The 14090-nt window shown below is 42.4% G+C and overlaps 1 protein-coding gene across 2 annotated transcripts in view; it reads right to left on the bottom strand.

Moving 5' to 3' along the window:
• Window positions 1-9375, bottom strand: part of FNIP1 (folliculin interacting protein 1) — a 112488-nt gene extending 103113 nt beyond the window's left edge. For both annotated transcript variants that reach the window (XM_004609840.2, XM_004609841.2), the window contains exon 1: window positions 9212-9375. In XM_004609840.2, coding sequence (XP_004609897.1) covers window positions 9212-9303 — 92 coding nt within the window. In that variant the 5' untranslated portion in view covers window positions 9304-9375. The remainder of the gene's footprint in view (window positions 1-9211) is intronic.
• Window positions 9376-14090: the final 4715 nt, after the last annotated feature.

Raw genomic sequence — 14090 nt, 5'->3', positions numbered from 1 at the left:
GCAAAGGAGACAGCTTAAGTAGTAGAACACATGATGACCATGCCCACAGCCCTAACGCAGTGTTGATCCCCCAACACTACATTTCCCATCATTGGCACTAAAACTGTATCACTGGGGTGGGCCTGGGGTCCTTAGAACACGACTCTCAGGTCTGCACCACAGAGCTGGGAATGGCCTTGGTGTCGCTAGGGGTAGCTGGCTGTTGTTTTAAAAAAATTAATTAAATTAAAATAAAACTTCACAATATCAAAGAGTTGAGAGAGCCTGGCAAGTTCCCCGTGGCGTATTCATATGCCAAAACCAGTAACAATAAGGGTCTCATTTCCCTTGACCCTGAAAGAGCCTCCAATGCAGCATCGTTGGGAAGGACAAGAGAGGCTTCTAAAATCTCAAGGCTGGGACAAATGGAGACAGCTCAAGAAAATCGATGATCAATGGGATGATGATGATGATGATGATGAATATCAAAGAGTGATGCAAGACCAGAATACTGAAAAATTTTACAACAGTTTTAACTAAGAAACTACTTCCCCAGCTCTCCTTTTCTCCACATCTCACTTTCTCTCACAAATGTTACATTCTCAACACAACAAAATAAAAATCAGTTAAGTTCATGAATTATGTTCAAGCCCAACAAGTCTGTTTCTCATTGTGCAAGACTTGGTATACAAAATAAAACTACCACTTTGAAAACACTTTTGAAACACTTTCCTTTCTAGGGTTCCCTAATACCACTTAGCTCTGAATTTTATATTCTCTCTAGACATACCTTCTTTGTAGAACTCTCCTCTTCCAAATTTCCTAAGGTCAAAGCCCTGTTCTCTTCAACTTCCTACACCCTTTTCCTAGATGATCTCATAGTCCATTTGTTTTAATATTGGCCATAAACCTAAATTTATGTCACTGCTACAAACTACTGCAAACTGCAAATTTACTTTTTAAGCTGCCAACTGCACATCCTCAACAAACATCTCATTAAAATTAAACCAAATGTTCCAAGCAGAATTTTTCAATTTCTGCCTCTACTCTTAAAACTATTTCATATTTTGATTCTACATATTTGAACATTTCTAAATATCTCTAAGTATTTACTTATAAAATGCTCTAAGTATTCTCTAAGTAAATAACCAGGGGCCGGAAAGATAGTACAGCGGGTAGGGAGTTTGCCTTGCACGTGGCCAAACCAGGTTTGATCCCAGCATCCCACATGGTTCCCCAAGCACAGTCAGGAGTAAACCCTGAGCATTGCTGGGTGCGGACCAAAAAACAAACAAACAAACAAAGCTAAAAGAAAGGTATAAATCACCATGCAAAGAATAGACAAAGTATAGCTTGAAATATCCTAGAACCTAAAACATATCCATGGGTATCAAAAGAGAGAAAAAGAGAAATACAAAGGTGAGAAGGAATTAAAACACCATAAAAAAGCAAGAAATCAAGAGGTCAGAACGGTCAACAGAAAAATGCTACCTACCACTGACCCAATATGAGATAACATATGACTGGATGGATTAAAATATATCATGATCTAAGAGATCATGGTAATACCAAAAAGTATATATTTAAAATGAAAACCATTAGTAAACTCATTGTCAATTATTCTGAAAAATCATCAAGAGAAACAATCAGATCCAGAAGGAGGAAGAAAGAACTCTGTGTCTCATCTGAGGACTCAGGGATTACTCTAGTAATTCAGGTACCACTCTTGGCAGGGCTCTTAAAGACCCTGTAGTTCGCCAAGGACAGAACCTGCAAGGCAAGTATCTTATCTACACTGCACTATCTCTCCAAGCCTAGCAATCATATTTTTACGCTACCTTTCCAGGAAGAAAAAAGGGACACAAGAAAAAATTTCAGGAAAAAAAAATGCAGAAAGAATGAAAGAACCAGGATATCATTATTTCACAGCCTTAATAAAATAATGAATGCAAAAATAATCACCAAACGTTGCTAAAACTGGGACTGGAGCCTGCCTTGCACCCAGCCTACCCAGGTTTCATTCCTGGCCTACCTAGCCCTACCTGGAGTGATCCCTGAGCACAGAACCAGAAATAAGGCCAGAGCACTGCTGGGTGTGACCCAAAAACAAAACAAAAAAGTTGCTAAAACCATAAGTGATAAGTGAAAGGAGACTTCTACAACAACAAAAAAGGAAAATTTATTGCTATGGAAGAATAGTAATGAGGGAGGGAGGGAAGAAAAGGAGAGAGGGAGGGAGAAATCTACATGATTAGTAATACCATTCTTAGCACATATCCAAAGGATATCAAAACAGTAATTCAAAAGGGTATATGCACACCTATATTCACAGCAAGATTATTCACAATTATTAAAACATGGACTCAAATGACCATCAGCAGATGACTACAGCAGCTATATATCAGCACATACACACACCAAAAAAAAAAAAACACACACACACACACAAGAATAAGAGACTCTTGCTCTGCCTTTAAAAAAAAAAAAAGATGAAATTTTTGCCTTTTGAGACAAATGAATAGAACTTGAGATGATTAAGCCAGTGAAAACTACGGCAGTTAACCAAAGGAAAAGGAGAGAAAGGAAGTAGAGTGAGTCAAGAGATCTTTTCAGTAGTAGAATGGCACTGGAACTTTGGTGGTAGAAGTAGTGACAATTATATCCGTATGGAAGTATGAAACCCCTAAAATTATACAATAATGTAAACCAATGGTAATATTTACCTTAAAAATATAGAATATGAAAGCTTGTAACTTATCTCACAGTGATTCAATAAAATTTTATATATTATATATTATATATATATATGTATGTGTGTGTGTGTGTGTGTGTGTGTGTGTGTGTAATAAGTGCTTTACCCACTCTGGAGAAGCCCATGTTTTCTCTTGAGCACATATCACTCTTTGTCTATCCACACATCTAAGTTTCCTGTAATAGAACTATTTTGCTTCATGAATAAAATAAAAATAAGACATATGCCACCTAAAACCACTAATAAATCTTAGGATCTTAAAGATTGAGATAATCAGACATTATGTCACTCTAAAATATGTAACAGCATCTATCACTGTCACTGTCATCCCGTTGCTCATTGATTTGCTCAAGCGGGCACCAGTAACGTCTCCATCGTGAGACTTGTTACTGTTTTTGGCATATCGGATTCACCACGGGTAGCTTGCCAGGCTCTGCCGTTCGGGTGAGATACTCTCAATAGCTTGCCAGGCTCTCAGAGAGGGGTGGAGGAATCACACCCGGGTCGGCTACGTGCAAGGCAAATGCCCTGCCCACTGTGCTTTGCTCCAGCCCAACAGCATCTACAGGATATTTTAATTAAAAGTAAAACTAAACCTGAACCAAGTTAAGTATCTTAATAGTTTTCAGGAAATGAGTAAGTTATAGCAGTGGTTCTGAAACCTAAGAATCAGAATCACCTGAAAGGAGTTTAGTGAAACAGATGACTGAAAATCTATGAAGGAAAGCAGGACTTCTTAAATTTTTCCACTTGAGAATCCTTTCTACCCAGGAAAATGTTATACAATACCAATAGGTCTAATATAAAAGGTACACACATCAAACATCTGATAATAGCAATTTTATTTTATTTTTAAACAAGTTATTAACACTTAAATGACCCACCTGTGGCTGTGAACCACACTTTAAGAAACTTGGCATTAAAGGAAAATTCATAAGGAAACAACCAATCACATACAGAATATGGGCAACTTTATAGGAAAATGACCTAATTTCAACAATGTATCATATGTTTAGAAGGGAGGGTTATTATTGAAAACAAAAATTACTGAAAAAGTACCATGCAAATCCAACAGAGACTCAAAACTGTAGCTTAAACAAAACTATAAGATGGCTTGAGACAACTAAAAAAAATCTGAATATACAGAATTGAAACTAGAAGTATTAAGTAATTTCTGTCAACTCCTTAAGCATAATAATAAGTATAAAAAATAAACCCATGGAGGGCTGGAGAAATAGCACAGCGGGGAGGGCGTTTGCCTTGCACGCGGCCGACCCGGGTTCTAATCCCAGCATCCCATATGGTCCCCTGAGCACAGGGGTAATTCCGGAGTGCAGAGCCAGGAGTAACCCCTGTGCATCACCGGGTGTGACCCCCCCCCCAAAAAAAAATAAATAAAATAAACCCATGGAAAGAAAAAATAAAGGTTGAAGCTAAACAATGCAAAAACAACACAACTGTGACACTTTTAAGAAGTTTGTGCTGAATGGTTTTTGACACACACTATCATAGTAACAACTATTAGGTTCCTTAAAGCCAAGTGCAAAGCACAGTATTAGGTACCTTACATGACTTATCTCTTTAATCCTTAAAATAACTCTATAATGGAGATATTAAACTCTACACCATTTTGCCTGCTGATCAAGATCAGAATTTGCTTTAAAAATAAGTAGCACTGTAGCACTGCACTGTCGTCCTGTTGTTCATCGATTTGCTCAAGCAGGCACCAATAAAGTCTCCACTATGAGACTTGTTACTGTTTCTGGCATATCGAATATGCCACGGGTAGCTTGCCAGGCTCTACCGTACGGGCAGGATACTCTCAGTAGCTTGCCAGGCTCTCCAAGAGGGACAGAGGAATCGAACCCGAGTCGGCTGCGTGTAAGGCAAATGCCCTGCCCGCTGTGCTATCGCTCCAGTCCACTTTAAAAAAAAAAAAAGAGAAAAGAAAACATTATGGGCTGGATCAATAGTAAGCAAGTAGGGTGTCTGCCTTGCCTCGGATGACCCAGGTTCAATCCCTGGCACCCAATACTGTCCCCGAGCACCTCTGAGCATTGCCAGGGTGACCCAAAAAAGCCCCCCACCCCCAAAAAAGCACTAGTATTGACAGCAGTCCAGGGAAAGACAAGAGAAAGAGATCAATTGAGAGATCATTTTAAAATGTTTTGTTGTTATGTGTGGTTTGTTTGTTTGCTTTTCCTGAGGAGGGGAGAGGGTCGGGAGGGCCTCCTGATCTGGGTTCTGGAAGCCCAAATCACAGCAAGAGTCAGTTATATGCAAGATAAGCACCTTAACCCCTCTCAGGTAGTTTTTAAGATTTCCTTCCTACAACAAATCAATGTGAAAATAAATGTTCATGCATTAGGAATAAAAGATGAATACTGAAATTGTTTTCAATAAAATATAAATTATACCCCATGTGGCGCTCAGGAGGCCTACAACGATTCTCAGCTAGTGGAGGACCCTTCATCGCCCAGACTCAGCAACAGTGCATTGTTCAAGGACCACACGTCAATATTGTTCAGGGGAGCCATGAGGGGCTAAGGATCAAAGTATGTGCCTTAACCCCTGCACTAACTTTCCAGCCCAAGAATTTGCTTCTTTATAGAAAATTTCCCCTGTAACAGAGGCTTAAATGTTACAACCATCACATCTTGATCAGAATACTGCTTATTCTAGAAACTGATTCTTATAGACTGCATTAAAGCCAGAGGGCACATAGAACCTCAATTAAAAACAAACAAACAAAAAAATGTTAGAGGACTGGAGAGACAGAACATCAGATAGGCCACTTGCCTTACACGTGGCCAACCCAGGTTCAATCCCCAGTATCCCATATGGTCTTCTGAGTCACACCAGGAGTGATCTCAAGTGAGCCCTGAGCACTGCAAAGAATGGCTCAAAATCAAAAGTTAAAAATGGCAGAGGCTAATGGCTAACTATGCCAAGTCTAATTTAACAACTTAAGTTGATTAAAACCAAATCAAACCTAACAACAATTCCAGAAAAGAGGGGCTGGAGTGATAGCACAGCGGGTAGGGCATTTGCCTTGCATGCGGCCGATCCGGGTTCGATTCCCAGGATCCCATATGGTCCCCTGAGCACCGCCAGGAGTAATTCCTGAGTGCAGAGCCAGGAGTAACCCCTGTGCATCGCCAGGTGTGACCCAAAAAGAAAAAAAAAAAAAAAAAAAAAAAACCAATTCCAGAAAAGAAAGCAAAGTATACTGAATGAACACTAAATTTAATCTACTCAACAACCTGAGTTCCATAAAATAAAAAGATGCTGAACTCAATTTATTAGGAAAACACAAATTGAAACCACAAGCTATATTACACCCATGAATATGGCTGGAATCAAAAAGTCTAAACAATGATTAACAGGAGGGCAGGGCTATAGCTCCGGGAGAAGAACACACAATTTGCATGCAGTGAACTCCTGACAAGTGTTTTGGAAAATTCTGGCAACATTTTTAAAGTTAAGATATAATTAGTATTAGTCCCAGCTATCCCACTTCTAAGTATCCATCCAAAATAAATGAAAATACATATCCTCATAAGGACTGAAACAATGTCCCCAGCAACACTGTACAGGCCAAATCTGGAAACAGCCCAAAGTCTGCAAACTGAAACTGTATGAACCAAAGGTGATATATTCTATTGTATTCCCAAATATTACTTGGGAATAAAATGGAAGTTACCAGTGGAAAATGCAACACAGATGACTCTCGAATTCACTGTGGTAAGTTACAACAGGCTGGACACAAATAAGTTAACAGTATGACTACATTTCTGTCAATTTCTAGAAAGTCAAAACTTCTGTCTTTAGATAGCAGATCAGTGATTAGAGCAAGTTGAGGAGAGGTTAAAGAAAGACTGCAAAGGAACATAAAAGAACTTTTTGGATGATGAAAGTATTCTAAGACTACAGTGGCTAGAGAGTACATGACAGACTCTACATAACAAAACACAAAAACATAAAATGGCTTATTTATTTGCAAACTATAGCTCAATTAAGCTGCTTTTGAAAAATAAACCTTGATTAGAGCTGCATATTACTAGCTACAAGGTGTTGACCAATTTTTATTTTTTCATATACACAGTTGCATACATTTTGTTTATTTGGGAGGGGGGCTCCCAAGCAGTGCTCAGGAGATTCCTGGAGATCCCCAGACAACTGGGCAGGCAGTTCAACCCAAGAATGCTGCGCAAATGCCAGAGATTACAGGGCTCGGTGGGGGGAGGGAGAAGGCTCCTGATCTGCACCCTGCAATGTGCAGGGAATCACAGTGCTGGGGATCAATCCAAGTGGGTAGCATGTAAGACATGCACCTGAAACCACCCCCCCCAATACATCTTCACAACACCCACATTTTATTTTTAAAGCAATCACATATATTGTAATGAGTTTCTGGGCTTACATAAAATTCTTACTTCCAGGGGAAAACGGACCACAATTATCTATATTGTAACTTGCCCTACTTAACAAAGTTGTGAAATATCACATGAGATAACTGATGAGAAAGTGCTTTGGAAACACAAAAGTAGTATTACACAACTATACAGTAGACTTTACATTTTTTATAAATAGATGTGAAAGTGTTTCTTCTTAACGGGAGTGACTTGAAACACTTGGAAACTTGAGTTCTCAAAGTCAATCAGAAATAGCATATTCAAATCTCACCTTTTAAATTAATATCCCTCCTAAACCCGCTTTCTCCTACTGATTGACTAGATGGCTCAATGTAGTGTTACCTCCACTATTGTTTCTTTGGGGTATTTTTTGTTGCTGTTGCTGGTTTTTGTTTGTTTGTTTGTTTGTTTGGTATTTGGGTCACACCCGGCTGTGCTCAGGGCTTACTCCTGGGTCTAAGCTCTGGGATCACTCCCAGGGATACTCCAGGAACACGAGATGCTAAGAATCGAATCCGGGGGCGTATTCAAGACAAGTGCCCTACCCACTTTCACATTTTGAAGTAAAAACATTGTAGAAACATTTAAATTTTAGTTTATTTGCTGATCTGGGGTCACATCCAGTGTTGCTCAGGGCATACTCCAGACTTTGCACTCAGAGATGACTCCTAGTGGGACTCCAGCATCACATGCGGTGCCAGGGATCCAACAGGGGTCGGCCGTGTGCAAAACAAGCTCCCTGTCCGCTGCAGCAAGGTCTCCATCATCCCCACCCGGTGTACTATTGCTCTGGCCCCAAACACTATAGAAACACTTAAAGACATACAGATAAGCATGGCAAGACATTTATTTCCCAGGGGGAAGTAAAAAACCTGGAAAACTGTCTTAGGAAACACTTGCTGAAGAAGCTGAAATTAAGATGGTGATTCCTCTAAACATCAGGTTTCTTTCCATTTAACTCTACACTCCACATGCATTATTGCATGTTTACTAACGTGGCCCGCATTAGTGGGAGAGAAATTTTATAAATATCGAAACTTTTTCAACCAACGTGGTACCGTCATCTTTCTCTGTGCAAAACTGGAGTCTCGCTTTGCCCTACTGTTACTGTACGGCCGGGCTCTTTGCTCTCCTACCAGGTTTGAGTGATATTTGACATTTCGCCTAGTTATATTTAAGTTACCACACTGCAACAAGTATGAAGGTTGTCTGGATGACATAATCTCTTCTTCAAACGCAGTGCCACGACGAAATTTGCCTCGAACTCCGTTTTTACGTTATATTAAGCACTGCACATTTTTTAGCTTTTCTTTTTAAACCAGGATCAGATACTTAAAAAAAAAAAATGTTCTGCTACCGTTTTAACGTTTTTGATTTTTAAACACTCTTTTCAATAACAGCCCGAAGGGTCGGGACGTGGATGCCTCGTCTGATTCGGCCCGGCTGTTCAAGCTGGTAAGAACCAGAACCTCGCCAGAGCTTTCCACACTTCTCCCTCGCAAAGAGAAAGGCCGCTCGGCCCGCTACGCCCCTGAGTCTGGTCTCTAAGAAACCTAAGACTGGCACCTCGCCTTACGCGCTCCCCCGGCCTCTCAAGCGCCAGAAGCTGGGGCTAACGTGCCGCTCGCTCCACACCACCGCGGGGCTGCGAGGGAAGACCCCGAGGGCAGCTAACTGGCCGCGAGGAGGAGGGGAACTCCTCTGCCCTGGGGCGGCGGCGGGGCGACCCGGCCCGGCGCGCGCCAGCCCCAGAGCGAGGCGTTGCGGACCCCCGGTCCAGGCCACGGTTCCCGTCCCGAAGGGCTGGGCCGCGCGTGGCCACCGCCAAGACGTAAACAAACCGAGCCGGAGAAGGAGGAAGGGGCCGCGGAGAGGGTGCGGGGTCGGAAAAAAGCTCCTCGCGCCCCCCTTCAAACGCCGAGTCCTGCCCCTCCTGACGCCCGACTGCAGACCCACGAGCCGCCCGACCGAGACGGCCACACTAATGGCCCCGTGCACCCCCCACCCCCGCCCCGGAGTCCACAAGGCCATCGGGCTCCGCGCCCCCAAGCCCGCAGCGTCCTACCTGAACGCGCAATCCGGGTCTCGCGCGTCCCTCCCGGGCGCGCTCAGCCCATTCCTCTTGCTGAAGAGCTTCTGGAACAGCGTGGGGGCCATGCTGGCCTCCGCTAGGCTGAGGACGCTCCTCAGGGCGCTAGCTAGGCCCCCGCTCCTACAGCCTCGCCGCCACCCCCACGAGCGCCTCAGTCATATGACAGAAATTAGTCACTTCAAACGGCCACGGCGCGCGGGGCGGGGCGCAAAGCTGCGCCGGCGGTCATTGGCTGGCGGGGAGCCGCATCACGTGGCGGCGCTCGGGGCGGGGGGGCGAGGCGGGGGCGGGGCGGGGCTGACGGCCATAGGCTGGCGCCCGGAGTCCCTCACGTGGCAGCTCGCGGGGCGGGGCGTGCGGGGGGGAGGGGGCCGGGGAGCAGGGAGAGGCGTGGGGGGGGTTGGGGGGAGGTGTGCTCCCGTGGCGTGTTTCTCCGTGACGCGCTTAGCTGCTATCTGAGGCGACGGCGGGGTGGCGCGGGGACGACGCCCGGGACTTTGGAGTGCAGAAGACTTCGGCCCCCGCCCCCACCGCGGGAGATGTTGAGGGCACCAAGGGCAACCCCCTTCTGCCCCGCCGCCTCTCCTCGGCCCCTGGCGGCTTGGCACGGTCTCGCGCCGCCCGGAGGAGCCCGGCCGCCCGCACAGCGGAGAGGGCGCGTGAGAGGACGGGTGGGGCCGGCGCCCAGGCTGGACTTTGCGCTCCCGCCACGGGCCGGCCCTCGCCGGAGCGCACGAGGATGGCCTGAGCCGCGGACTCGCTCCCCGGGGCTGAGGAAGGACCCTCGCGATGCACGGCCGCGGCCATTTTCAACACAGGCGGCAGTGGCCGGGGCAGCGAGCCCAGCTCAGAGTTCTCGAGCGGGACTTAACTCTTGGGAAGAGCAAGCGACAGAATGTAGACCCAATTTGGAGGGTGGAGGGGGTTGGGGACCCTGCGGAACCGAAAAATCTAACGGGCTTTCATCCTTAGGCCCAATCTGAATGTTTTGGTGGGGGAAGGAGAGAGCAACTGGAATCGTAGACGATTGACTTTGACCAGAAAAACCATTTTCAAAGAAGAAAAATTGGGGGCCGGAGAGACAGTACAGTAGTTAAGGCGCTGGCCTTGTGGCCGCTGACCTGGTTCAACCCTGGGCACGGACTAGGGTCCCCCAGCTCCGTCAGGAACAAGCCTTAAGCACCTCTGACATTTGAGGTGCTCAGGTTAGGATTCATTCAGCGTTCCTCTGTACATTGCACAAGGTCCAAAAATAACGGCAATACAGATCATAGCAACATGCTCACCTCTAAACAATCTTGATTCTAGACTCTGGTACTAAACACTGAAAGATTTCTAAAATGCCGATCATGGCATTGGTCTATCAAGTCTGGTATATTTTTCCATGCAAAATTAATGTGGAATGAAATCCTTATAAAGCAAAAATGAAAACTTTTTAAGTGAAAAGTGAATGATAATAAATCATCTAGGAAAGCGTTGTTGTTGTTTTTTATGGCAGCAAACTCTACATAAAGAAAAAACAGGTTCAAGCTTGTCTACATCAAGACCAAAGACAGCCCTCGTTGTTGATCCCTATCTGACACAATAATTTCAGGTCCCCTCAGGAGTAATTTCCAAGTATACTAACCTTGTGTGCTTACCTCATGGATAATTTTGGATATGAATAGCAAAGGAAAGAATATTACTGCTTGCATAAGAAGTACTTTTAGTATTCTCTATGTAATAGTGTCATTTTGGTAGTCTCATTTAATTTTGAAAGGTAGAAGAACTAAATTTATCATTCACATTTGCCTTATGTTGTAGCATAATACTCAAATCACAGAATCAGATTACTAAAATGATAAAGGTTTGCTATTATAGTATAATTGTTCCAACTAAATGGAAAATATTTTCAAGTTCAGAATCAAGTTGCTGGTTTTTGGGTTTTGTTTTTTTTTTAATCTATCTCTTGCCACAGAAAAGATAAAATGTCTTTGTGTAGCCTTTTTAGTTGATGGAGTCAGCTAGGGGGAAAAAGGTAAACTATCCATTAATACTATCTGAATATCAGAACTATAGACTATAAAGATGAGACCTAAGGACACACTTTACTCCAGTAGAAGATTCAACCTCCCTGAAACTCCAGTTGCCTAAAGGTCTCTGCTCATCTGCTTCCAGTGACACACAAAAAGGGTGTTTTTCACTACAGCATTCACTGTTATGAGGTATAAGGGGAAAGAGCAATAAAACTGGGAGCTTCTTTCCTTTAACAGCCATGATAACAGGTATAACCTTAATTGTGCTAAATTTTCCTAGAACAAATTTTCATTGATAAATCTCAGAACATGACATTCAGAATCAAGATGATCAAGTAAATGCAGGGCTTGGCAATAGAGCACATGTCTCACATGTATGAGGCCATGAATTCAATCTCTACAGATACACAAGAAAAAAGTCAACTGAAACTTCCTGATACTTAAATGGAATCAGGATACTTCAGTTTTAAAAACTCAAACTAGGGCAGAAAGATAGCTCACATGACAGTTCACATGCCTACCATGTCTTGAGACCCTGAGTTTGATTCTCAGCACTGCATGCCTGATACTGCCTTCAAAAAAGATAACAAAAATAAGAACACTTAAGCCAATGGTTTATTTCCTGCAGTATAATTAGAGAATGGTATTGATTTCAGGTGCAAGAAAAATTAGTATTTGACAGATATTTCTTGAGTTCTTCCAAAGCCTCAGACTCAGTGACAGGCACTGGGGATTTGGTGCTCACCAAGATAGATTCTACTGTAGGATACATAGTTCTTACTAGTTCATAATAAACAATATGTGTGCAAGGAGCCAGAGAGAGATTAATGGGCTTAAGGTGGGGTTAAGAAAAGCTTGACGTGTACGCAGCCAACCTGGTTAGATCCCTAGCACTTGCATATGTTCCCCTGCCGGGAGTGATCTCTGAACATCTTTAGAAATATCTAAAAATGCTCTAGAAGCTATTAAATAAATAGCAGGATATAAAGAAACTAAAGGCAACCAAATGGGCCAAATAGATAAGGTGGTCAGGAAAGGCTTTCTAAACTATGAATTTAAACTGAGGTCTGAAAAACGAAAATAAACCAGTCATGGGGAAGAGATAGTAAAAGACATTCTGGCATAAAGAGAAAAAGTAGAAAGTCAGAAATAGATTTGAACTGTCTAAATTAAAGCAGAGGCCTATCTGCAGGTATAATATCAGAATACAACCTTCTGCCATTTGCCAAAAAGACTCCTCTTTAAACTTCTTATGTCTACTTTGAGAATAGATGTTTTTACTTTTCCTCTTACCATAATAGATGTATGTCCTCTCTACCAACCCTCAAGCCTTGGACACCAGTTGTGACTCCTTCTAAATTGACCTTCACTTAACCTAATAACATTCCCATATTTCATCTCCATCCAACCTTTATTAGTCTCAAAATAGCCCTGCCATCAAATTCTGACTCTGTATCTTCCTGAATTATATCTGACTGGCCAATTGTTTACCTCTCTGAACTAGCTATACTTTCCTTATGAGCATTATAAAACTATGAGATGTTTATCTCCTTCAGTCATACCAGGTCCTAAGAATCAAGTATCATTCTATCTCACAGCAACCCACCATCTGATTAGAAACCATCCAATATTTTTTCTCTCTCTTTCTCTTACCCTTTCCATTATAAATTTCTTAATTGGGAGGATTGGTGGGGGTTTAGTCCACACTCAGCTGTGCTCAGAGCTTACTCCTGCTGGTACTTGGGCAACTGTTGTGTTGCCCGGAATTAAATGCAGGTCAGCTGTGTACTAGTTCCCTGGAGTATAAAATTGCAGATGTAGAATAGACCTTCTATTTCATTTCTTCTTTCTCCACTGATTATAACAGTTCTGCTTTTAAAACCGTGACAAGAATCACTGACTTAGTTGAGTACTGATATAGGTCTAAATTGGGTCTCAGTTCCATAATTAATGATCTCCATTTAACTTAACAACTTTCCCATATTTCATCTCCAGATGCAAATGTAAACAGCATCACAAATAGCTTTTATTAACGAAGGTTAAGGCCTTGTTAAATCATTTATAAGAATATCTTCATAGAACTGCTATTTTAAAAGAATATTATGCATGGGGCTGGAGAGATGATATAGCATTAGTAAGGTGCTTGCCTGGATGTGGCCAATCCAGGTTCAATACCTGGCATTTCATATGGTCCCCTGAGCATAGCCAGAAGTGATCCCTGAGTGCAAAGCCAGGAGTAATCCCTGAACATTGCCAGATGTGCCCCCCAAAAGAAACTATTAAACTATTCAGGTTAAATAACCTCAAATTAATCAATATTAGAATTTTCTATCACACAGAATGAGCTTTGAAAATTAGATTTATCTACTTTTCTCTATAACATTAGCAAGCCCATCACAGTTAAAATATCATCAACAATTTCACAAGTGTACAATGTTCACAGGGAACAGGACCACTGCTTTTTAGGAAGGGCATTGTTAATATTCCATAAGAAGTTCTAATATTCCCTCTACCCAAAAAAAAGACAACCACCCAAAATCCTACAGATAGTACTAAAAGATGTTACTCAGGAATAAGCTAATAATGTATGATTAATTGTACATATTATACATTCCCTGCTTCAGCAAACCTTGAGTATAGAGTTTCTTTCAGTCAGACCTGAAATTAGGTCTCTCACTCATGTGGTTTCAATTAAGTTCTGTTAAAAATAGCTTGTAATGTAAGCATTTTTAATTTTAGTGCTTCAACAACTTCACTACATTTAATCCATACAAAGGATAAACTTTCAGGAAAATAACAAGAAAAATAACTTAAATCCCTGGTGTTGGCTGAAACAA

The sequence above is a fragment of the Sorex araneus genome, chromosome 6 (genome assembly GCF_027595985.1).
Source record: "Sorex araneus isolate mSorAra2 chromosome 6, mSorAra2.pri, whole genome shotgun sequence".
Lineage (NCBI taxonomy): Eukaryota > Metazoa > Chordata > Mammalia > Eulipotyphla > Soricidae > Sorex > Sorex araneus.
The sequence above is the reverse complement of the archived record's forward strand: the minus strand, read 5'-3'. Positions and strand labels throughout refer to the sequence as shown.